General features: G+C 41.5%; 1 gene segment (V, D, J or C); it reads right to left on the bottom strand.

Annotated features, from left to right (window-relative positions):
- Positions 1–839: 839 nt before the first annotated feature.
- Positions 840–18,022, bottom strand: LOC130682679 (immunoglobulin kappa variable 2-29-like). The segment is given in 3 exon segments: positions 840–1,089; positions 17,464–17,545; positions 17,910–18,022. Coding segments are annotated over 3 exon segments (381 nt in total).
- Positions 18,023–27,217: the final 9,195 nt, after the last annotated feature.

Here is a 27,217-nt window from a genome sequence, read left to right as displayed (position 1 = left end):
GTATTAAAATTATTACATTCCGAAGAAAAAAAAGAAGTCTCATATAGTTCGGTGGCCCTCCATGATACACAACTAATTCTGTGCCCTCTGTCTCCCAGCTTATGCTTTTATTTTAAAACCCAACTTTTGGAATTTTAAAACTCACTTTAACTCACAAGAAAATGGTATTGAGGAAAATTGAAAACTTTTCCCATTAGCATCTTTTGTGTGTTGTGAAGGTACAAAAGTCTATGTGGATCCTCAAAAATCAAGGCTTTATGATTTGTTCTCAGCCACTCGCCCTGCGGTGAGCCTGTGTACAGTACGTACTCAGACCAGCTTCATGGGCTGGGGGGATAAGTAATGTAAAAGATGAGTAGTAAGTGGGAAACCTGGGAAAATACCGGTTTCTGATCCTGGCCAAGAACTATGCCCTAAAGATGCCCTGGGACCTGCCTGAGCCCAGCAGCTGTGCAGCCTGGGGTCCCAGGAATCTCCCTGTTCTCTGGTGGTTATGGAGACTGACAGACATGGTGAGTGTAGGCAAACCAGGAGGGTCAGGATGAGCTTCCACAGGAGGTGATGAACTCCCCCTCTCAGCAGGTGTGGCGCTCAGAGGGCAGGTGGACCCACGCCTCCTGGGGCTTCTGCCACGCCAGGGCCGTGCAGCTGCTGGGCCACAATGTGTGGTGGTAGATGTGTAGCCAAGGCCTGTATGGTCCAGAGCCCTCAGCTGCCACCTCTCCCCCTGGTTCCCCAACATCCTCCTCTTAAGCAAACTCAGAGAATTGGCCATGCCTGCTCCCCAGATTAAACAATGTTTTTCAGCAGCTGGGCCACCCGGGCAGGGAGGTTTGTGTTCAGGGCTGTATCACTGTGGGAGGAACTTTTGTACCTTGGTGACAGTAATAAACTCCAGCATCGTCAGCCTGCACCCTGCTGATCTTGAGGGTGAAATCTGTCCCTGACCCACTGCCACTGAACCTGTCTGGGACCCCAGAGTCTCGGTTGGAAACCTTATAGATCAGGAGCCAAGGAGCCTGGCCTGGTTTCTGAAGAAACCATTGTAAATAGGTGTTTCCATCACTGTGCAGGAGGCTCTCACTGGACCTGCAGGAGATGGAGGCCGGCTCTCCAGGGCTGACGGGCAGGGAGAGCGGGGTCTGCATCAATGCAACATCCCCACTGGAGCCTAAAGTAGTGAGAAAAAATCACAACATTAGGTACAAATATTGCAAGCAAATTTATAATTTTCTTTTTGCTATGTATATCAGGTCAAATCATGTTTTTGTGTGATTTTAAATCATATCCCACAAGTTCAATTTTAAAAAGAACCCAAGGTTTGCAAGGCCTAGGGATCTTTCACAGTGTGGTACACCACTGCCCAAAGCACAGGCTCTTGCATCTTCTGGAATCCTCCTCACCCTCCCTGATCTAAGCACTGCATGCCCCAGCTCGAGGACACATCATATTATCAATCATGAAGACAGAATTCACATGCAGGGCGGTGGTGTCCCCGAGCTCAGCCTCCCCACACCCCTCTCCTTCTCATCCGCCCTCGGCCCTTACCAGGGATCCAGAGCATCAGCAGCCCCAGGAGCTGAGCAGGGAACCCCATTTTGAGAAGTCTGTCTGATCAGTCCAGATAAGTCAGAGCAGGACTAGAGCTGACCTTTTATCTGAGTCCTCCCTTAGGGAAATATGCAAATCTCCTGGTGGGTGCAGCAGGGTGGAAAGAGTCAAAAAGAGAGTGGAGGAGGAGGGTCTCGTGTGAGCCAAATGAAAAATCAAGTATTCTGTGTTTGAAAGAAAACTAATAAGGAAACAGTGTTGATTTGTGTGAAGTTAGGTTCAGATTATGAAAAAATATGAATTCCCGTGTGGCAGAGACAGTGAGTGTGTCCAGGAGGTAGAGGTGTGTGTCCAGAGTAAACCCTGGGCGGGCCAAGTGGCTCTCCCACCTGGCTCTACCCCGCCTGCCCTGGAGAAGCAAGCAGCTTCTCCCTCTGCTGCTGACCCAGGGAGGCTCCCAGGTGTTTGTCTGTTGGCTGCTGCTCCCAGGCTACCGGCTGTTATGTTAGGTGTTAGATGGTAAGTATCTCTTTCCACTGGTGGTTGGGAAGAATAGAAAACAGATAAATAGCTTGTCTTTACTGTGCACTGAGCGAATAAATTCATAATTTGTCAGAACACTCAAACTAAGTGAGCTGGACAGGAAGAAATACCTGATTTTTGGAGAAAAGCTCGTAAACAGACCCTATTGCTTTTTTTAACATAAAAATAGCCTTTTGTCCTTTGGTTGCACCCAATGGCTCCTTTTTCTTCTTCTAAAGAGTTCATCAAGAAAATCTCTAGGGAGAATGCATTATATTAACAACTTGATCCTCTTCCTAAAAGGTTTTCAGAGGAAATAATAAACATTATGTGCACCTAAAAGAAACCCTCTATGACTACTCCTGTATTTATCAAATTAAGTCTTTGTAATGTATATATAGACTATTGTTTCAAAGGATTATATTACATTTGAAAATAACCCCAATTATACAGATGGGAATTTACTTTGTTTAAAATTGTTGATTACTACTGTTAATATAGCAGTGTGTTTTATGTTCTCCATCAAATGGTACTTCTATTACCATGGATAAATTCCCAGGTATGGAATGATCTATTGCAAAACGTAAATACAAATAGATTCTGGCAGAATGCTTTCTGTTAAGTCTTGCAACATTCCTGCTGTAGCAATGAAGAGGAGTTTTCTTTCTCAGTGTAGGGGTGTCTGAAGAAAGATGGGGATTTCCGGGAACAGGGGGCCAAAATAAGTATTGAAAACATTTTGTGTTATATTTCAGGGCGGTGATTAGAGCAGCTCATTCCCTACCACAGCTTGCTCACCATGTAATGATTGCTGGTAACCAGGGCCTGGAACTGCCTGGACCCCCTCGCCTTACCTGGGACACAGAGCAGCAGGAGGCTGAGGGACTGAGCTGGTTGACTGGAGAGAGAGGGGTGTGGGCTGGTTATTAAAGATTCCGAGTGCCTGGGGTTGGCTCCAAGGGACTGAGGCAGTTTGAGCTAATTAGGGCAGTCTGCGCTCCCCTCTGAAAGCTGGGATTTCTTCAGTGATCAATCATCCTCCACATAATTGTATGCATGACAGTTTCTTCCATCACCCAAGAGGACCTGAAGAAAGAGATGGCTTTTGTTCCCTGAGCTCACATTGTCTTCTCCTTTCAGGATTAACAGTACAGAACATATCAAGTTATGGGTAGGAAGCTTATATGTACATATATATGTACTCATTCTTACAGAATTCTGGATTTGATTTTAGGTAATTCTGAAATTTATGAAGAGAAATAGGTCAGCAAAATATGTAATGTAGTTTGTTCTAAGACCACATTGACATTTTAAAATGAATATCACACTGTTGCATTTCAGATCATTGCATTCCCTTGTCTGACTCAGACATGAACTCTGAAAAAAATTTACTTTGCTCTTAGATTATCCATATTTGGTTTTTATGATATGATGACAGAACCTGATATTCTTTGATATCTTGAGTATTCAGTGTTTCCAGAAACATGACAAGCTTATAAAACACTGGTAAGCATTGGAATCCTCTACTACATTTTCTTCAAGAACCTGTTTCTCTGAAGGTCCTGAATCCTGAGCCCTGATTTGAGGCCGTATTAGCAGTGGAAGCTCCCCCATGGCTGGGTATTTATGACCCTGGGCTGCTGCTATGTTTTAGAGGGACACCCACATGTTCATGCCCATGGGTTACAGCTGATTGTGTGTTTGCCCCCAGGAATTGCTAGTCTGTCTCCCTGGCTGTTTTGCTGTCTCTCACATATCCTGACAGAAGTTAATGATTACAGGGGACCCTGTGGGGCCAAGAGAGGTCACTGGCTCAAGACTACATCAAGTGGACAGCCTCGGAAGGCAGATACTGTCATGTGCCATTTCTATATAATCAGTTTCTAATAGCATTTTCATTACTATTAAGTATGTGATCTCTAGTTCCTTGTTTACGAGCTATCTTTGTCAGATGTTCTTTTGTCATGGTTAGGATAAGAGTATTTAAGAAGTTTGGAAGGTTTTAATGATTTTTATGTCCTGCCAACAAGATCTTCAACAATTGGTGTTTTCAATACTGGACAGCTACATGTAAGTGAATGAAGCTGGATTATTGTCTAACTCCATACAGAGAAGTAAACTCGAAGTGGATCATAGACCTGAATGTAAGTCATAAAACTCTTAAAAGTAAACATAGGCAAAAATCTTCTGAATATAAATATGAGCAACATTTTCCTGTACACATCTCCTTGCATAAGAGATACAAAATAAAAAATGAACAAGTGGAACTACATCAAACTAAAATGCTTCTGTACAGCAAAGAACACCATCAGCAGAACAAAAAGGTACCCTACAGTATGGGAGAATATAGTCATGAATGATTTATCCAACAAAGGGTTAACATCCAAAATATATAAAGAACTGACACAACTCAACACCAAAAAAACAAATGACCTAATTAAAAAATTTGCAGAGGATCTGAACAGTCACTTCTCCAAAGAAGAAATTCAGATGGCCAACAAGCATATGAAAAGATGCTCCACATTGCTAATCATCATGGAAATGTAAATTGAAACAACAATGAGATATCACCTCACACCAGTTAGGATGGCCAGTATCCAAAAGACAAACAACAACAAATGCTGTCTAGGATGTGGAGAAAGGGGAACAGTCCCACATTGTTGGTGGAAGTGTAAACTGGTACAACAACTGTGGAAAGCAATATGGAGGTTCCTCAAAAAACTAAAGACAGACATACCATTTGACCCAGTATTTCTACTCCTAGGAATTTACCTGAAGAAAACAAAATTCATGATTTGAATATACATACACCCCTGTATGTTTATCACTGCAGTATTTACAATCACCAAAATACGGAAGCAACCCGAGTCCATCAATAGATGAATGGATAAAAGAGATATGGTATATATACACAATGGAATAATATTCAGCTATAAAAAGAAAGGAAATCCTACCATTTTCAACAATATAGATTGAGCTAGAGAGTACTATGTTCAGTGAAATATGCCAGGTGGAGAAACACAAGTACCAAATGATTTCACTCATTTGTGGAGTATAACAATAAAAGCAAAACTGAAGGAACAAAATAGTCATGGACTGACAAACACAGAGAAGGGTCTAGTGGTTTCCAAAGTGGAGGGGTTGGATAAGGTGGGTGGTGAGGCAGATGAGGATTAAGGGGTACTATAACTTTCAGTCACGATATAGGTCACAGGGAAGGCAGTATAGCATGGAGAAGACAATTAATGACTCTATAACATCTTACTATGCTGATAGGCAATGATTGCAATAGAGGGGATGGGGACTTAACAATTTGGGTGAATGTTGAAACTAGTGTGTTGTTTAACTGAAACCATTATAAGCGCATATTAATGATAATTTAATAAATTTAAAAAAAAGAATGCATAATTTCAGGAAAACACATCAATTGGTGTGTTACTTAGAAAGACTATTAAGAAAATTCTGCAAACCAGATAAGGTAGTATATCTGGTCCTAGACAACAATTTTTCTTGGGGAGTAACTTGAGTCATTTTAACCCATTTCATTCACAAAATAATTGTATGCACATTGAAAATATGTATGCACATATATATATATCATACACATATTTACTTATGTACATATGTATTTATATATTCAATTTTATTAAATTGGGATGTGATCATTTTAATAATTCGGTATTATGTATAAAAACTTATTCTTTACTGTTAAATATGGATAGCTCTAGTTAGATGATTCCACATATGTAGTAAATTTTACTCTTTTCATTCAAACATTTACTTTTCAAAGACATTTTTCTATGTTTTTATATTTCTTTACAAATGGATTGCTAAGTGTTGGGAAAATGGAATTTTCAAGGCCAGGACCCACACCTGATCCTAATCTATTTCCCACTGTGTACGTGCAATGAAGTCACATGAAGCCTACTACACAGGCACATGCTTCCACATGTGTCTGCAATAACCCATTGCAGCTCCAGAGGAAGCATGTTCCCAGGGGAGGTGAATAAACTATTCAAACTGGTGAAGCCAAAAGAAGTCAAGGGAAAAGTTATATGGGAGAAGCTCTTTACTGTTTACAAAATGCCTTGCGCTGTTCATCTCTCTCCTGCAGCTACTCCAGCTTGCCTGTTCCTCTCCCCACCCCTGTGTGCCCTGACCTCTCTCCCTGCTCCTCTTGGGAGAAAGTTCACAGGAGGAGCCCCAGTGACTGACAGGTGCCAGACCAATTGCACAACAGAGGGGACGAGAGAACAGCTTCTCTACACCCCTTGTCCTTGGAGTATGTGAGAGGCTGTAGCAGTGAACACCTATTGTTATGTAACAGGACTGAGGCCAGGCCAGAGGTTCTGGAAATATTGCAGTTTTTACCCACACCCATTATTGTCTGTGTTTCTATATAAAGAACTCTGCCCAGTGTGCTGCATCGTGGTGGAGAGGCCTGGCTGGCAGAGATGGAGGCTGAGGGGAATTGCAGATTTGCCAGATGCAGACATGATTCTATTGCTTGAACTGCCACCAGGATAACAAACCTTGGTGTAAACCTTTTTACCCCCAAACATTCCATTGTCATTTTTGGTCTCAGAGAATCCAGAATGTAGTTGCCCAGACCTGGGAACCCTTTCTGGCCTGGACCAACACTAGGTATTCATTTTATGCCATTGGTTTTAATAAAAACTATGCATCTCAAAGTGTGGATGTGTACATGTTGTATCAGTCAGATTTTACACAATATTAGTTTGTAGTGCTGCAGATAAAGAAATTTCCTCTACCCTCAAGGTTCTTCTTTTTGCCTGATCTAAGAATTACATTGACATGAGACAGATTGAAAGGAGAAAAACCCAAAGTTTAATTATGTCCATATGGGGAATCAACAGACATAGTTTCCAAAGATCTGGGAAAATAAGATACATATGTCAGCCTGTACCAAGGGGAAATGGCTAGTTGTCTGAGACTTCAAAGGAAAGGGGACAAAATTCATAGGAATATTAGAATAAACAATAAATGCCTGGCAAACATAATATTTGATGGGCCTCCACAGAAATAATGGCACACAGAAAGAAATTTTAAAAGGCTTTGCACATTCCTTCTTGCCATTCACCCTTAGCTTACATCAAAATATAGCTCTCTGTGATGATACCTATCCCCTCCTGGGGCAGTTCCTCCACCTCAATTTTTTGTATGCAGCTGTGCGGGTGGGGGAAGGTCAAAAGATCTTCCTCAGTCTTTTTTTGCTTTTGTTTTCAGTTCAGAATAATCTGCATGTCACAGTGGCACATCTTAGGGTGGCCTGCACTTCGTCCCTACAGTAACTAACCATTCAACAGTTCTTGGCTTATAATACTAAATGCTTATTCCTATAATCAAGGATGTTCATGTTAACGGTTATGTGGATGTTCCAGTCAGGGCTCAGCTGTGTGTTTCTTCTGCAGGCAAATGAGTTTGTCTCCAGCCTATGGACTGTGGTTGATCTGGGGCCAAAACTGAAGGTGTGGTGATGGTGACTAACCAAGGCACTTCAACTCATTCAAGTTACAGGAGGCAACAGATTTTCCCCAATCCGACCAAGCAAAAGTAAGCCAAATCATCTAACAACACAATTGCATGTAATTTCAATTTATTCTTACATCTTCATAATTCATCAGGTTTTTGATGACCATTAATTCATTTAATTCTTAAGGTATTTCATCATGGCATTTACTATATTTTCCAATGTTTATAATCTCAAAAGAAATTTTAAACTTATTTTGTGTTGATTAGAAAATAATTTGAAAGTGTTTCAATATGTGACTTTAAATAGAATTTTCTTCAATGGAAATGGGGAAAAAAGCCCCTCTAGCTGATGTAAATATGCTCTAAAACAGATGATCTTGAAACTTACACAGATACGATATCTCATCAAAATGAAGACTTCATAGTCGGTGTCAGGAGGAGCCTGCGGCTTTGTGGTTCTAACAACCTCCCAGGGACAATGACTGTGGTCTGGCATCTGGAAGGATTTTGACCAGCAACATATTTTCATATTAAGAAAAAGAAATGCTCCATCTGCATTGAATTTGTTATTTATTTTAACCAGAAAGGCTTTCAGTGTTTGTCAAACTGTTCCCATATATTTTATACAATTCCCTCCATTTCTATTTACTCATCCACCTAATAGAGTTTTCATGTTATGAAACCCAACTTGATGATGACAGTTGGGAGCACATACAAACATACTCTGGGGCCTTCCACCAACTGGCAAACTTCTGAGAGAAATGATGCTAGTGACCATGCAGGCTGCATGCTGTCCCTCCATCACCACCGTCACTTGCATGAGCACACTGCCCAGAATGCTTGTTCCTTTCTGGTTTCCCCTAGAGCTACTCAATGAGGGACCCTGTAGGAAGAGGTGCCTTCAATACCATACATCAGTACCTGCAGTAAGTTACAGGGACGGAGGTGGTGAGTGGAGACTCCCCTGTGGAGGTATTTGGCAGGAAAATAGATATGAGTGGGGTGGAGAGAGAACTAAGGCCAGTAAAGCCCACTACAAGGGACTCAGAAAGTTAACCAGTTAAAACTAGAAACCCAGAAAAGATGCAGTATTACTTAATTAGTCAAGTTAAAGCTCAAAAGGCCAGGAGTAACTTGGCCTGGAAATGTTTGAATATTCCCCAGATAAAGGAGGGTATATCAGCATAGTGCATGTCTTTACTGTGTTAGTCATGCAGGCTCAGCTAATTTTTTAACTTTACCTATATGCTGTTTTTCTTCTTTCAGCCCTAATCAAGTAATGTGCAACCTGGGCAACTAATTTAGCAAACAGGTCCAGCCATAAACAATATAGTAAAAGGCAGGAAGGATTCCATCTTAAAGATAAGATTGCATTTTAAAATCCAGGAAGTTAACAAGTATGATTCTTAACTTACTAACAAACACACAATAACTCAGCCCACCTAGGGGGCCAGGCAGGAGATCTTGTTTGATATGCTCCCGGAACAAGAAGCAAGTATCTCAGGGAGAAATCAGAGCAGTAAATTTCTTGTGTTAAGTTAATTTAAAATATTCGGGGACCACTTAATAAGCCTGTGCCCCCAGCCCTTTGTCATATTCCTGAAAAATCCTTAAAAGGGGGTACCTGCAACCTGTCAGCATGCTCTTCTCTCTGAGGTCGCACACACTTTCTATGTGTGTAACCTTAAAATTTCTCTTTTCAACCCTTCAGGGTGCTTCTCTCTCTGAAGTTGCTCAACATTTTAAGTGTGTAACTTTTGACTTTCTTTCCAACATTTTAGAGCATCTCTATCTCTCTGAAGTAGCCCACACACTCCCCTTTCTCTGAGTATGCACTTTCTCTCTCCAGCCTTTCACGGCACCTCTCCTCCCTGAGGTCACCTGTACTTTTTCACTCTAAGTAACTGTAAATAAAACTTTTACTCTGCTTCACTACTGTGTCTCTGCCCTTCAATTCTTTGTTGTGGTGCAACAAGACTGAGGAAAATACACAACACCCCCTAACAGAGGTGAGGGAGCCTCAGCACCTCCACCAGAGAGCCGCCACACAGGCCAGAGCCCACATGGCTAGGAGCCTCTATCTCCAAGGTAACATGCTATTTGGCTTCTGGGGAACACTAGGGAATTGCCAATTCCTACTATATGCTTCTCTTATTAGATCACCAGGCTTTGAAGAAATGCAGTGTAGACATGAATTCCCTATAGGAAGCAGTTTCTGCTTGGAATATATCATTTGCTTCTCTTCCACTGGACTTACAACACTATGTTGAAGAAAAGTGTCAAGAGTGGGCATCCTTGTCTGGTTCCTGATCTTTGAGGAAAAGGTGTGGGCTTCTCATATATTTAATTCTTTGGATGTATTTTTGAATTTAGTTTGCTAATATTTTGTTTAGGATTTTCCCATGAATTCTCTTCAGGTTATTTGCCTATAATTTTATTTTCCTGTGCTAGCATTGTCTGGTTTTGGTATCAGGATAATGTTGGTCTCAGAAAGTGAGTTTGGAAGCATCCCTTCTCTTAAGTTTTTTGGAAGTTGAACTAAAATAGGTATTAAGACTTCTTTGAATGCTTGGTAGAAGTCAGCAGTGAAGCTCATTGGTCCCAGACTTTTGATTGTTGGGATCTTTGTGATTACTGACTAGAAGAGATGCAATTTATGATGAGAAAGAGCTTGTGAAATGCAATGAACATAGACAGCTAGTTCAAACATACGGACCACCAGTGCTATCAATTTTGCTACTATTATTTTTATTACAAAATGTGGTTGTACATGGTTTGTGTGTTTCTGATCCTTTTCATCTTGTGAATACATTGCTGGAAGAGGTTTTGTCCCCTCTCAGAGTTGTAGCTAAGATAAAAAATAATTGCATTTATGCCTTAGATTGAGGATTTTTAATATTTTAAAATAAAAAAGAACATTTTTGACAACCACAGGAAAATAGTTAACTTTCCCACAGAAAATTCTGCTATTACCATATTTGCATACATTTTCATGGTTCTCCAGGTTAAGAACACACTGTTTATAAACAACATGTTTCCTGTGTTGTTTTACATTTCCTGTGAAGAGATTTCAGAAGGTAAAATAAATATACGGTGATGTTTCCAATTTCAATACTGAGTTAGGTTGGTTAAAACTACAAAATCCTAAGGCAAATTCTCAGCTGAAAGTAACAGAAACCTCAATTTGCTCTGCATTCGATAATAAAGGTAATACAGATATTTAAGCTAATGAGAAGCCCACAGCAGAACACATAGGAAAGGTTTGATCCAGGCACTTCTTTATATCACTAGAATCTAATTTCTTCTTCACTTTGACTTCCACTGTGCTAGTTCCATGGTAAGGGAAGCTTTAGTGAGGATGCCAACAGCTCCTGTTGCTAAATGTTCTTTGTACTAGATGGGATTCATTCCTCCAACTCTATCAAAAAGTCTGAGATATTCTCCTTAGGTCAAGCTCCAGTAATAAGCATTCTTGGCAGGTCACTGTGGTCTCCTGCTGAAAGCAGTATCTACAGTGGAAAAGCCCATCTACTGTTCTGCATTACAACCATGGAAATGATTTGGAACCAGCATTCTCAGTACTAAAGAGTCTACCAATAGTAATTGAGAGCTTTGGAAGTATAAAATAGCGAGGTCCTGGAGGAGGGAACACACATGTCCTTCTTCCATCTGTGAACATCACTCCTAGTTAAGGATTAGATAAAGATAAGGACTTAGATGAGGAGTCACTATAAGTGTGAGGCATTTATAGTGGTAAATACTTGTCCCTTTTATCAAAATGGTAAATGCTTGTCCCTTTTATCAAAATGAATTCCAGTTGTTAAGGAAAAAATGGAAAAGGATAAAATGGAAATGGTTCTTTTCTAGTAATGAAAATTAAAATACAATTGTGCTCTGAAAAAACTGTGACCAGATGATTTTTGTATACAGTGTCCAAGTACAGATCTGTCACTCACTTGTGCCTTGGTGGTTTCCTGCTGCAGGGATGTGATGAAAGGAACCAGCACTGTCTGGGAGCAGATGATGTGGACACCTGACAGTTAAGGGAGATTACCATTGACTTCATTTTCCTAGAAACTCGTGTTAAATCACACTCACTCATTCTCTCTTCCTCTGACTCTGCTCATGCTGTGTGCTAACGATACACTAAATCATCTGCACACCCATGACCCCATTTTTCCTGAGCAATCGCATTGCTCTAGGGAAGAGACTTCAGAGGGAGTGGATTAGGAACAACTGCAGAAATGTTGTTTCTTGTCTGCTCCTCCCCAAATGATAGTTCCATGGGGTCAAGGGTTCTGATGGAGTTCACAATGCCCTATGCCTAGGAGAGTTTTCGATTCTGCTATTTGTGTAATTCTGTAGCTATATTTGATTCGGAGCAAGAAATAAAAAACTGTTCTAGAGGTGCTTGGGGCTGAAGCTATTTCACTTTTTACACCCAGGGGGAGCTGTGCCACCTTAGGTTGGTTGGAGACAGAAGGCTTAGAGGACTTCAAATGATGTTGAAGGAACTGGTTGACCCAGAGATTAGTGACCAGGGTGGTTCCTTGCTATGCGTGGGTTCATTTTCTTATACAGTGTGTGTCTTGAAGAAAACATGAAACGTCTGGTTGGACTTGTTGAGATGCTTATGAGTTGTCCAAGAGGAACTTCAAAGACGGATTTAAACTCAAAAAAGAATCTGAGATCAAGACATAAATGTGTGCAGTATATCCTCATTCTGTCCTGGGACATGAATACGTTTCATGTACTGACACCAACTTTTTAGGTTCCAAATGTGTCCTGCATACCTCCTCACAATTACATATATTCTGTTACAGTTTGGGTTTTCAAATTTCCTCAGCTGGTTTGAAAAAAATAAATTTCATACTGAAAACATATTTAGCAATTTTTCTGGAGTGCTTGAGAATCACAGCTTTAAGTTGCCTTTGGGACTTCTGTAGGCATACCATCAGATTTCCTGGGCAATGGTATTTTTGTCTCCTTCTTCCCACTATTCTCCTTCAAAGCTCACTGAACAGGCACTGTGCAATCACACCCCCAGCTGCTTTGCATGGGCCACTGGGGGCCCAGCTGGCTGCTGAAGCCCTATTAAAGGGGCCTCCTGCCTGTGGGGCCTGAGGGTCAGACGCTTGAGCAACAGCAGGATGGTGCTCCAGCACCAGTTCCTCATCTTCCTGCTGCTCTGGGCCTCAGGTGAGATCTTAGTGGGGAAAGATTTTATATCGGAAAGAGATTTTCCCATCCAGAACAGATATAATATTTTATCTAAAACAGTCTCATTGCTTATGATAAATAAGAAAACCAATACACATAAATTTGTATGTATTAGTGATGGCATGTGTAGTCACTGCTCATTTGTGATCGCAGGCATCTCTGGGGACATCGTGATGATCCAGTCTCCAGGCTCCCTGGCTGTGTCTGTAGGAGGGAGGGTTACCATCAACTGCAAGTCCAGCCAGAGTCTTCTGCAGAGCTCCAACCAGAAGAACTACTTAGGCTGGTACCAGCAGAAACCAGGACAGGCTCCTAAACTTCTCATCTCCTGGGCATTCACCCGGGCATCTGGGGTCCCTGACAGGTTCAGTGGCAGTGGGTCTGGGACAGATTTCACTCTCACCAGCAGCAGCACACACGCTGAGGATGTGGCAGCTTATTACTGTATGCAGCATTATAGCTATCCTCCCACAGTGCTTCAGCCTCAAACACAAACCTCATCTCCAGGGCGTCCCCAGGGCCACAGGCCAGTGCATCTCTGCTGCGCCAGCTGCACCCTTCCTGCTCAGCCCTGTGTCCCCACAGCTGAATGAGATGCTGGTCTGGTGGCTCTATCTTGCAACAATAAAGATTAGCCTGTCCTGTGTCTCTTGCACAGGGAAGTCATTCTAGGAAGTCTCTATAATAACCTGTTGTGGATCCTTCTCTCCACTGTCCCAGATGTTTTGCATCACGTGAAACTGTGCTGTCTCTACAGATGAATCTACATTCTTGACACAGCAATGACTTCAACTGCATCTTGTGAAGAAGGGCTTAGTGTTCATCACTCTGATGGATCAGCTGTCCCTGCTCTGTGCCTGATGACTCTGAACTTCCCGTTTTATTCATTTCTCTGTCCCACATTCTCATGCTCATTTCTTGGCCTTGGGAGCTTCCCAGGGTGCAATGATCAGTCCCTTATTGTCAAGTGCTTCCCCATCAGACCTTAGCCTGCTTCTCTAACTCATGTGTCCCCAGCATGCTAAGCGTTTTCTATTCTGAGTCTCCACATTTTCACCTGATAGTTTCTGTTTCTGAACTAGCTTCTTTACTCCATTCTATTCTTCTTGGTCCTTCTTATTCTAAAAATAACATTCTCATACTCCATTTCCTCCTTGTGCTGTATTTACAATTATAGATCCCGGTGCTCTAAATCCTTGACAGCACGGCAGCCGTAGCTGTGAACTCTATATGTGTGCCACCATCTCTGTGACCTTGATGTATGAATCATTGATAACCTGACTTTGAAAAATTAAATTTAAGCCATAGTTTTTAAAATCTTATGTTACCTGACCTCACTCTCCTGTTAGATACCATTATTCATATGTCATACCACCTGTAGGTAGTGTTCTAGATGATCAATAAATGTTAGAACATTTAGCAGGCTGCACTGTGACTCTTGTGTTTATGGGGACATGGTGAGTAAGTGGTCTTCAAATGCTGGCTTAATGACCAGTCTTCAGGCAATAGAAGAATAATTTAGGGGTGCTGTTAAGATGCAGGATCCCATATGTCATGTCTGAAAATGATGCTCTTTAAGAACAATTTACATCTGGAAAAAACATTTTTTGCACAATACTCTCAGGATTGCACTGTTTATTCAAGCTTGAGTAACAGTAGTTACTAAAAAAGTAATGCTGTTTGAAAGAAGATAGGTGGACATTCAAATAGAATTCTAGATTTTACGGGTGCTAAGAAAAATTCCAAGCTATAATCTGTGCCTCAGATTACTTGTATGTAAAAGAGTATATAAGACCCCATTTACGAAATGATGAAGATCATTAAATTTGATTTTGTATGACTATAGTTTTCAAAATGTCTGTGCCACATAGTACATCATTACCAAAAGTGAATTTCTTTTCTGTGTTTAATAATACTCTATATTTGCAACTCTTTTCTTGGCTTATGACATAACTTATCCCATTATCTTCTTTTACCTTTCTGATACTCTTTTTTTTCTTCATTAAATTATGGATATGAGGGCATACATGACTTCAAAGAGAGAGGGGGTGATAGGTGCCATGGTTTAATGGCATGATACTCAGATCTGAGCATCCTTAGGGGTGAAGGATGAGAATGGTCTGGGAGGGGCCGCGGGCAGCAAGGAAGCACACTTATTGGCACTGTGTAGTCAGTGGTCTTAGGATGCGCGAGAGGAAACGACCCCATGAGAGGGCGGCAGGTGAATGAGCTTCCTCAGGGAGAGCCAGGTTGTGGAGGTGAGGAGAAATTTCAGAGAAACGGTTGATCTCTTCAGGGCTGAGGTAACCAATATCCCTCAACTTCTCATCATATGCAGTTATTCAAATTTAAGTTTAAATTGATTAAACTTTATGTTTAAAAAACATGAGTCCTCAGGTATGCTGGGCACATGTCAAATGCTCCATTGCCGCAGGGAGCTGGGCTCCAACAGCTGCGATGTTGCTCAGCACACACCGAGAGTACGTCTATCCCTGCATACATTCTACTGGGCAGTGCTGTTCCTGGGATGGTGTGACAGCAAAGGAGAGATTTCATAGATGTGTCAAATATAAGAGGTGGAGGTTCAGGGATGGGAGAAAGATGGGGACGTAGGAACTTTATTTTAATAATTGATTTTTAAGAATATACATTCTTTATCTGTCAAGGCACGAATGTCACAATTCTTTCTTGAACAGCAACTTGTTTGATGAGCTTCTCCTATGCAAGGCACAATTCTTGGTTTTTCTATGGTGCACAGAAATGTGATGCTCCAAACCATGTCTGTGCTGAGAGTTCTGGCAGTGCAGAAAGATAACTCAAAAAAGCAAGTTTTCTTTCATATTTTATTCCTGGGACAAAGGCTGACATGTGGACACAAAGGCTCTCATCACGGTTCAAATCTACGGAGCTGCAAATGCTCAGTGCAGGTGACAGAGCACGTCAGCGGAACCAGACATCCAGGTGTGTCTGAGCAGCAGTGAGGAGGGCAGTTGGGAGGGAAAGTTGGTCTGCTTGGACTGGCCCATGCCTGCACATGGACTAGACCTGTATCCTGGAGTTCAGGGTGATTTCTCTTAAAAGCTGTGCCAAACATTTTTAATAGACACCTGCATCATGAGCATTGGACTCCATCTCCACTGTTTGTTTAGGGTGTGCTGGGCCTCCTGGCTAACACGCCACTACTTTTTGCATCTCCCCCAACACAACCACTTGGTCTCTGCCAGATCACTTCTTAGGCAAGAATAAGTTTTCAGAAGCTCTCTTCTCCTCAGTCGCGTGAATGCTTCAGATGACCACAGATCTCCTTACACACGAATGTTAATACACTTTTAATGACTGCAAACAAAAACCACTCTCACTGCTCTACTCTTCCATGAAACCTGCAGTGGGTCAGGGTTCAACAAAGGAAGCCAGGCAGGAGTCCCATCCACTCTGTGAGTTTCCCTGGGAGGCAGAGCTGGGCTTCTTCCTGCTTTCATATCATCAGCACACAATCTCATTACCATCTGCAGCTTTGTCAGTCATAAGCGAAAGAGCAGAAAAATTGTCCAGTAGGTGATGTCTCCTATATTCCCTTCCCATTCCCATTTCCTGACACCTGTCCAGAGTATTAAAATTATTACATTCTGAAGAAAAAAAAGAAGTCTCATATACTTCTGTGTCCCTCCATGTTATATAGCTAATTCTGTGCCTTCTATCTTCCAGCTTATATTTTTTATTTTTAAAACCCAACTTTTGGAATTTTTAAACTCACTTTAACTCTCAAGAAAATGTTATTGAGGAAAGTCAAAGACCTTTTCCATTTGCATCTTTTGTGTCTTGTGAAGGTACAAAAACCAAGGCTTTACTAATTCTTCTGTGCCACTAGCCCTGAGGTGAGCCTGTGTACAATAAGAACCCAGACCAGCTTCATGGGGAGAGGGGATAAGTACTGAAAAAGAAGAGTAGTAAGTAGGAAACCTGGGAAAATACCTGTTTCAGACCCTGACCAACAACTACCCCTAAAGATGCCCTGGGACCTGCCTGAGCCCGGGAGCTGTGCAGCCTGGGGTCCCAGGAATCTCCCTGTTCTCTGGTGGTTATGGAGACTGACAGACATGGTGAGTGTAGGCAAACCAGGAGGGTCAGGATGAGCTTCCACACGAGGTGATGAACTCCCCCTCTCAGCAGGTGTGGCGCTCAGAGGGCAGGTGGGCCCACGCCTCCTGGGGCTTCTGCCACGCCAGGGCTGTGCAGCTGCTGGGCCATCACATGTGGTGTCAGACGTGTAGCCACGGCCTTTATGGTCCAGGGCCCTCAGCTGCCACCTCTCCCCCTGATTTCCCAACATCCTCCTCTTAAGCAAACTTAGAGAATTGGCCATGCCTGCTCCCCAGATTAAACAATGTATTTGGGCAGCTGGGCCACCCGGGCAGGGAGGTTTGTGTTCAGGGCTGTATCACTGTGGGAGGATATTTTGTACCTTGGTGGCAGTAATAAACTCCAGCATCGTCAGCCTGCACCCTGCTGATCTTCACGGTGAAATCTGTCCCTGACCCACTGCCACTGAACCTGTCTGGGACCCCAGAGTCACGGTTGGAAACCTTATAGATCAGGAGCCGAGGAGCCTGGCCTGGCTTCTGGAGGTACCAGTGCAAATAGGTGTTTCCATTATTGTGTACGAGGCTCGCACTGGACCTGCAGGAGATGGAGGCCGGCTCTCCAGGGCTGACGGGCAGGGAGAGCGGGGTCTGCGTCAACACGATATCCCCACTGGATCCTAAAGTGTAGAAAGAAAATCACAAAATGAGGTACAAATATTGTAACGAATTTATATAATTTTCTTTTTGCTATATATTTCATGTCAAATCACATTTTTGTGTGATTTTGAATCATACTCCAAAACTATCAGATTTCAAGAGTACCAAAGATTTGCAAGGCCTCGGGATCTTTCACAGTGTACTACACCACTGCCCAAAGCACAGGCTCTTGTTCCTTATGGAATCTTCCTCACCCTCTCAGATCTATGCGTCGCATACCCAAACTGGAGGACACGCCATATTATCTACCACATAGAAGGCAGTGGCACCTTTAAGCTGAGCCTCTCCACCTGCCTGTCTTTCTCATCCACCCTCTGCCCTAACCAGGGATCCAGAGCATCAGCAGCCCCAGGAGCTGAGCAGGGAACCCCATGTTGAGAAGTCTGTCTGGTGGTTCCTGATAAGTGGGAGCAGGACTAGATCTGGCCTTTTATCTCTGGCCTCCCTTAGGGAAACATGCAAATCTCCTGGTGGGTGCAGCAGGGTGGAAAGAGGCAAAAGGAGACCAGAGGTGGAGCATCTCACATGAGCAAAACAAAATAAAATGTATTCTGTGTTTGAAGGAAAACTAGTAAGGATACAAATGATGACTTTTGTGTTGAAGTAGGGTCAGATTATGAAAATATGAATTCCACTGTGGCAGATATAGTTTGTGAGTTCCTCTTATTCTGAAGAAATTGTCTATTGATGATCTATCAGAGACCCTGAGGATGTAGAGGTGTGTGTCCAGAGTAAACCCTGGGCGGGCCAAGTGGCTCTCCTGCCTGGCTCTACCCCGCCTGCCCTGGAGAAGGAAGCAGCTCCTCCCTCTGCTGCTGACCCAGGGAGGCTCCCAGGGCAGGAGGGACGTGAGGTGTTCCGAGTGTTTGTCTGTTGGCTGCTGCTCCCAGGCTACCGGCTGTTATTTTAGGCATCAGAGGCAAGTATCTCTTTCTACTTGTGGATGGGATGGATGGTAGATAAATAGTGTGTCTTTACTGTGTGCTGAGTGAATGAATTCATAATTTGGTCAGAACACTCAAACTAAGTGAGCTGGACAGGGAGAAAAAGCAGATTCTTGGAGAAATGCTGGTATAGAGACCCTGTGTTTTTTACACAATGATAATCTTTTGTGCTTTGGTTGTATCCAGTGGCACCTCTGTCTTCTTGTAAGAGTTCATCAGGTAAATCTCTATAGTGAATGTGTTATATTGTCTACTTGATTCTTTCCCTTGAGGGTTTAAGAGGAAATAATAAACAATATGTGCACCAAAAAATCTCTATGACTAATCTTGTATTCATCAAAAAAGTCTTTGTAATGACTGTAGACTGTTGTTTTGAAGGAATATATTATATTTGAAAATAACCCCAATTCTACAGATGGGAATTTATTTATTTTTTAATTGTTGATTACCACCCATCATATAGCTGTGTGTTTTTATATTCTTAATTAAATGGTGCTTTTATTATAATGGATAAATTCTCAGGTATAGAATTATCTGTTCAAAAACAAAAATGAATAGATCCTGACAGAATTCTTTTCATAAGTGTTGCAACAATTTATACCTTCTGTAGCAATGAATGGGAGTTTTGTTTTCTCGATAGAGGGGTGTCTGAAGAAAGAGGAGACTTACAGGAACATGGGGCCAAAATAGACATTGAAAACAGCTTGTGTTATTTTTCAGGGCGGTGATTAGAGCAGCTCATTCTCTACCACAGCTTTCTCACCACGTAATGATTGATGTTAACTAGGACATGGAACTGCCCCAGGCACCTTTTAATTACTTGGGATCCAGAGCAGCAGGAGGCTGAGGGACTGAGCTAGTTGACTTGTGAGAGGGGTGTGAGTTAGTTATTAAAGATTCCCAGTGCCAATATTGTAGGGCTTAGAGATGGTGGTGTGAGAGGTGAGACAGACAACTACTCCAAAAGCCACATATAATATGAAAATATACTTAATACAACCAATCCTGAAGGAAAGAAGGTAGTGCCAGACTCCATACACCTGGAGAAAAGAACAGAACTCATGCAACAGGGTAATGTACCAAAGCTGTGATCTGGCAGGACCCAAGATCTTCCATCACCCCAGCTCACCTGTGGGAGGAAGAGAAACAGAGCATGGAGGGGAGAGAGGACTAGGACTGCTGAACACCCAGCCCCAGAGATCTGCTCTGGGAGCATGAACCTACATTGCAAAGTGCTCTGCAGATTAGTGGGGTTGGAAAGCTAAGACAGGCAGAATACTTGGACAGACTGAGATTCCAGCCACTTGTGGAAAACAGGGATCCACATCCCGCTGCTCTGGGACAAAAGTAGAGCAGGTAGTCCTAGAGACTTCCTTACAGGGGCAAGGATGGCACAGAGCTTGCTGCTCAGGAGAAAGGACAGCTGAACAAAATTGTCTGGGCGCTGTCTGCCCAGCAGTTTGGGAACTTTCAGGAGCTCAGGTGCTCCATCCCCCTGGCAGGCTACATAGCTCCAAGGACCACCCCGCAAGATATGCAGCCTGCCGAGCCTTCCTGCCTACCAGCCAGCAACAACTGGCACTCCGGCATCCCCTGCGCTGGTGTCAGGCCAGCAGAGGGAAGCCCAGCCTATGGCAGCCAGAAACACAAAGCATAGAGGCTTACACCTGTGCACTCTGCTCACTGGTTCTGGCAGTGGAGACAGGCACAGCACCCAAGAGGCAGGAAACATTTCTTTCCTCCCCCGCTCCAGGCACCAGCATCACTCCCTGCGACATCTGACATCACTCCAAGGGCTGAGAAGCTCCAAAGAGTAGAACTTCTGGGCACCAGAGGGTGCCACATACAAATATGAAACATCCAAGGAACCTAGTTCAACCCAAAATCCCACAAAAAAAAGGGACAAGTGAAACTAAACTCATCAATCCTCCTTAAAGAGATTTCAAAATAAAAATCATACACATCTCATGGAGGTACAGAAAATATTCAACAATTCAGAGACGAATTTAGGACAAAGATTCAATCATTAAGATATTCCATACCTGAAATGAAACATACAATGAAGGGATTTAAAAGCAGATTAGATACAGTGGAGGAGACTGTAAATGGAATAGAAATTAGAGAAGAGGAATTAAAAGAAGTTGAGTTACAGAGAGAAAAAGGATCTCTAGGAATGAAAGAATATTGAGAAAACTGTGTGACCAATCCAAACAGAACAATATTTGCATTATAGGGGTACCAGAAAAAGAAGAGAGAGAAAAGGGATAGAAAGTGTCTTTGAGGAGGTAATTGCTGAAAAATTCCCCAATCTGGGGAAGGAGATAGTCTCTCAAGTCATGGTGGTGCACAGATCTCCCAATACAAGGGACCCAAGAAAGACAACACTATGACATAAAATAATTAAAATGGCAAAAATCAAGGATAAAGACAGTGTTAAAAGCAGCCAGAGAGAGAAAAAAGATCACATATATTGGAAAAACCATCAGGCTATCATTAGTCTTCTCAATGGAAACCTTACAGGCCAGGAGGGAGGGGCATGATATAGCAAATACAGTGAAGTAAAAGGGCCTCAAACCAAAAACACTTGACCCAGCAAGATTATCATTTAAATTTGAGAGACAGATTAAACAATTTCCCAGAGAAGCAAAAAGTGAGAGAATTTACTTCCCATGAACTGTGTCTATAGGGTATTTTGGTGGGACTGCTATAGATGGAAGTGTTTCTAAGGCTAAATAGCTGTCATCAGAGGAAATAAAACTACAGTAAAGAAAGTAGAACAATTAATTACTAAGCAGATACAAAATCAAATCAACTACCCAAAGTGTCAGTCAAGGGATAGACAAACAATACAGAATATTATACCTAAAATATAAATAATGGAGGAGGAGAGAAAAAAAAGAACCTTTAGGTTGTGCTTGTAATAGCATACTAAGTGAGTTAAATTAGACTGTTAGATAGTAAGGAAGTTACCCTTGAAATTTCATATCCACGAATCTAACTTATCAATAATCGCCCTAAATGTAAACGGTCTGAATGCACCAATCAAAAGACATAGAGTCTCTGAATGGATAAAAACACAAGACCTATCTATATGCTACCTACAAGAGACTCACTTCAAACCCAAAGACATACACGAATGAAAAGTATAGGGATGGAAAAAGATATTTCATGCAACTGATAGAGAAAATCAGGGGTTGCAGTAGTTTTATCAGACAAAATAGACTTCAAAACAAAGAAATTCACAAGAGACAAAGAAGGACATTACATAATGATAAAGGGGTCAGTCCAAGATGAGGATATAATAACCATTATAAATATACATGCACCCAACACAGGAGCATGTACATATGTGAAACAAATACTAACAGAATTGAAGGGGGAAATAGAGTGCAATTCATTCACTTTAGGAGACTTCAACACTCCACTCACCCCAAAGGACAGATCAACTAGACAGAAAATAAGTAAGGAGAAAGAGGCACTGAACAACATATTAGAACAGATGGACCTAACAGAAATCTACAGAACATGCCACACAAAGGCAGCAGGAAACCCCAAAACACATTCTTCTCAAGTGTACATGGAACGTTTTAAAGAATAGATCATATACTAGGCCAAAGAAGAGCCTCAGTAAATTCAAAAATATTGAAATTGCACCAAGTTTTTCAGACCACAAAGGTATGAAACTAGAAATAAATTATGCAAACAAAATGAAAAAGCCCAAAAACACAAGGAGGCTTAACAACATGCACCTAAATAATCAATGATCAATAACAAATTAAAACAGAGATAAAACAATATATGGAGACAAATGACAACAATAATTTAACACCGCAAAATCTGTGGGATGCAGCAAAGGCTGTGCTCAGAAGGAAGTATATTGTAATACAGGCTTGCCTCAGGAAAGAATAATCCCATATATAACAGTCTAAATTGACAATTAATGAAACTAGAAAAGAAGAACAAATGAGGCCCAAGTCAGTAAAAGGTGGGATATAATAAAGATCAGAGCAGAAATAAATAAAATCCAGAAGAATAAAACAATAGAGAGAATCAATGAAAGCAGGAGCTGATTCTTTGAGAAGATAAACAAAGTAGATAAACCCCTAGCCAGACTTATCAAGAAAACAAGAGAGTCTACACACATAAAGAGAATCAGAAATGAGAAATGAAAAATCACCACGAACCCCACAGAAATACAAAGAATTATTAGAGAATACTATGAAAAGTTATATGCTAACAACTGGATAACCTAGAAGAAATGAACAACTTTCTAGAAAAATACAACCTTCCAAGGCTGACCCAGGAAGAAACAGAAAATCTGAACACACCAATTACCAGCAATGAAATTGAATTGGTAATAAAGAAACTATTTAGGAATAAAACCACTGGACGAGATGGCTTCATTGCTGAATTTTATCGAACATTAAGAAATGATGTAATACCCTTATCCTTAAAGTTTTTCAAAAAGGTAAAAGAGGAGGCAATACTTCCAAACTCATTCTATGAAGCCAGCATCACTCTAATACTAGAACCAAGCAAAGACACCACAAAAAAAGAAAACTACAGACCAATATCCCTGAAGAACACAGATGCAAAAATCCTCAACAAAACATTAGCAAACCAAATTCAAAAATACATCAAAAAGACCATCCATCAAAATCAAGCAGGATTTATTCCGAGGATACAAGGATGTTCAATATTAGAAAATCCATCAACATCATCCATCACATCAACAAAAAGAAGGACAAAAACCACATGATCATCTCCATGGATGGCTAAAAATCATTTGACAAAATTCAACATCCATTCATGATAAAAACTTTCAACAAAATGGGTATAGAGGGCAAGTACCTCAACATAATAAAGGCCATATATAACAAACCCACAGCCAACATCATACTTAACAGCGAGAAGCTGAAAGCTTTTCCTTTAAGATTGGGAACAAGAACAGGATGCTGATTCTCCCCACTTTTATTCAACATAGCTCAGGAGGTCCTACCCATGGCAATGAGTCAACACAAAGAAATAAAAGGCATCCAGATTGGTAAGGAAGAAGTTAAACTTTCAATGTTTGCAGATGACATGATATTGTACATAAAAGAACAAGGAATCTACTCCAAAACTACTAGATCTAATATCAGGATTCAGCAAAGTTGCAGGACACAAAATTAATACACAGAAATCTGTTGCATTCCTATACACTAATGATGAACCAGCTTAAAAAGAAATCAGGAAAACAATTCCATTCACAATTTCACCAAAAAGAATAAAGTACCTAGGAATAAACCTAACCTAACCAAGGAAGTGAAAGACCTATACCCTAAAAACAAAAAGACACTGATGTGAGACATTAAAGAAGATACCAATAAATGGAAACACATCCTGTGCTCATAGATAGGAAGAATTAATACTGTCAAAATGGCCATCCTGCCTAAAGCATTCTACATATTCAATGCAGTCCCTATCAAAATATCAACAGCATTCTTCAACAAACTGGAACAAATAGTTCTAAACTTCATATGGAACCACAAAAGACCCCGAATAGCCAAAGCAATCCTGAGAAGGAAGAATAAAGCGGGGGGAATTGTGCTCCCTGACTTCAAGCTCTACTAGAAAGCCACAGTAATCAAGACAATTTGGTACTCGCACAAGAACAGACCCATAGACCAATGGAACAGACAAGAGAGCCCAGATATAAACCCAAGAACATACAGTCAATTAATATATGATAAAGGAGCCATGGATATGCAATGGGGAAATGACAGCCTCTTCAACAACTGGTGATGGCAAAACTGGACAGCTACATGCAAGAGAATGAAACTGGGTTACTGTCTAACTACATACACAAAAGTAAACTCAAACTGGATCAAAGACCTGAATCTAAGTCATGAAACCATAAAACTCTTAGAAGACAACATACACAACTTTTTCCTGAACGCATCCCCTCAGGAAAGGGAAACAAAAGCAAAAATGAACAAATGGGGCTACATCAAGCTAAAACATTTCTGTACAGCAAAGGCCACCATCAGCAGAACAAAAATGCATCCTAGAGTACGGGAGAGTATATTTTTAAATTACATATCTGACAAGGGGTTAACATCCAAAATATACAAATAACTCAAATGCCTCAACAACCGAAAAGCAAATAACCCAATTAAAAAATGGGTGAGGATATGAACAGACAATTCTCCAAAGAAGAAATTCAGATGGCAAACAGGCACATGAAAAGATGCTCCACATCACTAATTATCAGGGAAATGCAAGTTAAAAGCATAATGAAATATCACCTCACACCAGTTAGGATGGCCAGCATTGAAAAGACTAAGAACAACACATGCTTGTGAGGATGCAGAGAAACCCTCCTACACTGCTGGTGGGAATTTAAACTAGTTCAACCATTTTGGAAAGCAATATGGAGGTTCCACAAAAAACTAAAAATAGAAATACAATCTGACCCAGGAATTCCACTCCTAGGAATTTACTCAAAGAATACGTGTTCTCAGATTCAAAAAGACATATGCAGCCCTATGTTTATTGCAGCACTATTTACAATAACCAAGAAATGGAAGCAACCTAAGAGTCCATCAGTAGATGAATGGATAAAGAAGATGTGGTACATATGCACAATGGAATACTATTCAGCCATAAGAAAGAAACAAATCCTACCATTTGCAACAACATGGATGGAGCTAGAGGGTATTATGCTCAGTGAAATAAGTCAGGCAGAGAAATACAAATACTAAATGATTTTCCTCATTTGAGGAGTATAACAATTCAGCAAAACTGAAGGAACAAAACAGCAGCTGACTCACAAACTTGAAGAAGGGACTAGCGATTACCAAAGGGAGTGGACGGGGAGTGCGGGTGGGAAGGGAAGGAGAATGGGATTGAGGGGTATTATGATTGATACACATGGTGTGTGGGGGGATCATGAGGAAGACAGTGTAGCACAGAGAGGACAAGTAGTGAGACTCTGTGGCATCTTACTATACTGATGGGACAGTGACTGCAGTGGGGTATGGGGGAACTCAATAATATGGGTGAATGTAGTAACTACATTCTTTTTCATGTGAAGCATTCGTAAGAGTCCTTATCAATGATACCTTAACAACAACAATAATAATAAAAAGATCCCAAGTGGCTGGGGTTGGCTCCAAAGGACTAAGTTATGCAATTACAGGTAATTGATGTCATTCTGAGCTCCCATCTGAAAACTGGGTTTTCCTCAGTGATTAGTCTATGTATAATTATATGCAGAATTGCTTCTTCCATTGCCCAAGAGGACATTAAAAAATAGATGGCGTTTGTTCCCTGGGCTCACATTGTCTTTTCCTTTCAGGATTAACTGTACAGAACATTCTAAGATATAGGTAGGAAGCTTATATATACACTCATTCTTAAAGAATTCTGGGTTTGATTCTAGTTAATTCTGAAATTCATGAAGATAAGTATTTCACCAAAATATGTATTGCAGTTTGTTCTAAGACTATGTTGACATTTAAAAATGAATATTGCAACGTTGCACTGGAGATCATCGCATCCCTTTGTCTGTCTCAGACATGAATTAGAAAAAAATCTACATTGCTCTCAAATTCTAAATACTTGGTTTTTAAGATATGATGATGATGGACCCTGATCTCTATTGATACCTTGAGTATTCAGCATTTTGGGAAACATGACAAGCTTATAAAACACGGGTAAGCATTGAAATGCTCTGCTGCATTTTCTTCAGGTACCTGTCCCTCTGAGGGTCCTAAACCCTGACCCATGACTTGAGTATGTACTAGTGGTGGAAGCTCCACCAGGGCTGGGTATGTGTGACAGGGGACCTGGGCTGCTGCGATGTTTAGAGGGACACCCACATGTTCATGCCCCTGGGTTACAGCTGATTGTGTGTTTGCCCAGGAATTGCTAGTCTGTCACCCTGCCTGTTTTGCTGTCTCTCACATACCCTGACTGAGGTTATTGGTCACATTATCTTATGGGGCCAAGTGTGGTCACTGGTCTTGAGTACGTGAACTGCAGGGCCTAGGAAGGCAGGTAGCATCATGTGACATTTCTAGATAATCAGTTTGAAATAGCATTTTCATTACTATTATGTATGTGATCTCTAGTTCAGTGTTTACAAGCTATCTTTGTCAGATATTCTTGCCACGGTTAGGATAATAATATTTGCGAAGTTTGAAGGCAGGAGATGGGTCCCAATCTGCAGGAAAGCAGGGTATCCATGGATGAAGTAGGGCTTCCTGACTGAAACCCAACTCAGGACCTCATGGCTCTTTGATCACAGGTCCTGACCCCAGGCTCTGCAGGCCATGGCCACGCTCTGAGGTCTGAGTTCTTTCCCTCACGAGCACAGCCTCCCAGCACTTTCTCTGGCCGCTCCGTGCTGCGAATCCAGAACCATCACCCTGCTTCCGGTCCCAGGAATCCTGCACCGCCGGCCTGGGGGCTTCTCTTAGACAATCTTCAGGATGCTCCCTCTGCTGGGCGGCTGGCTGGCCAAGTCAGCAGCTGCCCTTCCCATACAGGTGAGAAGAGGGAACCTGCGAACACATATGGGGGTTGATGTATGCATAATCCCAACTGTATTTTCTAGCTTTTCTTTTGATTTTTTGACCACAACCCTATTTTAATGACCCTTGGTAAGCAAAGGGATTAAGAACCAGAAACTACTTCATGCTTAGG

The sequence above is a fragment of the Manis pentadactyla genome, chromosome 2 (assembly GCF_030020395.1).
Source record: "Manis pentadactyla isolate mManPen7 chromosome 2, mManPen7.hap1, whole genome shotgun sequence".
Classification (NCBI taxonomy): Eukaryota; Metazoa; Chordata; class Mammalia; order Pholidota; family Manidae; genus Manis; species Manis pentadactyla.
Note: the sequence above shows the minus strand (reverse complement) of the source record. Positions and strands in the feature narration are given on the sequence as shown.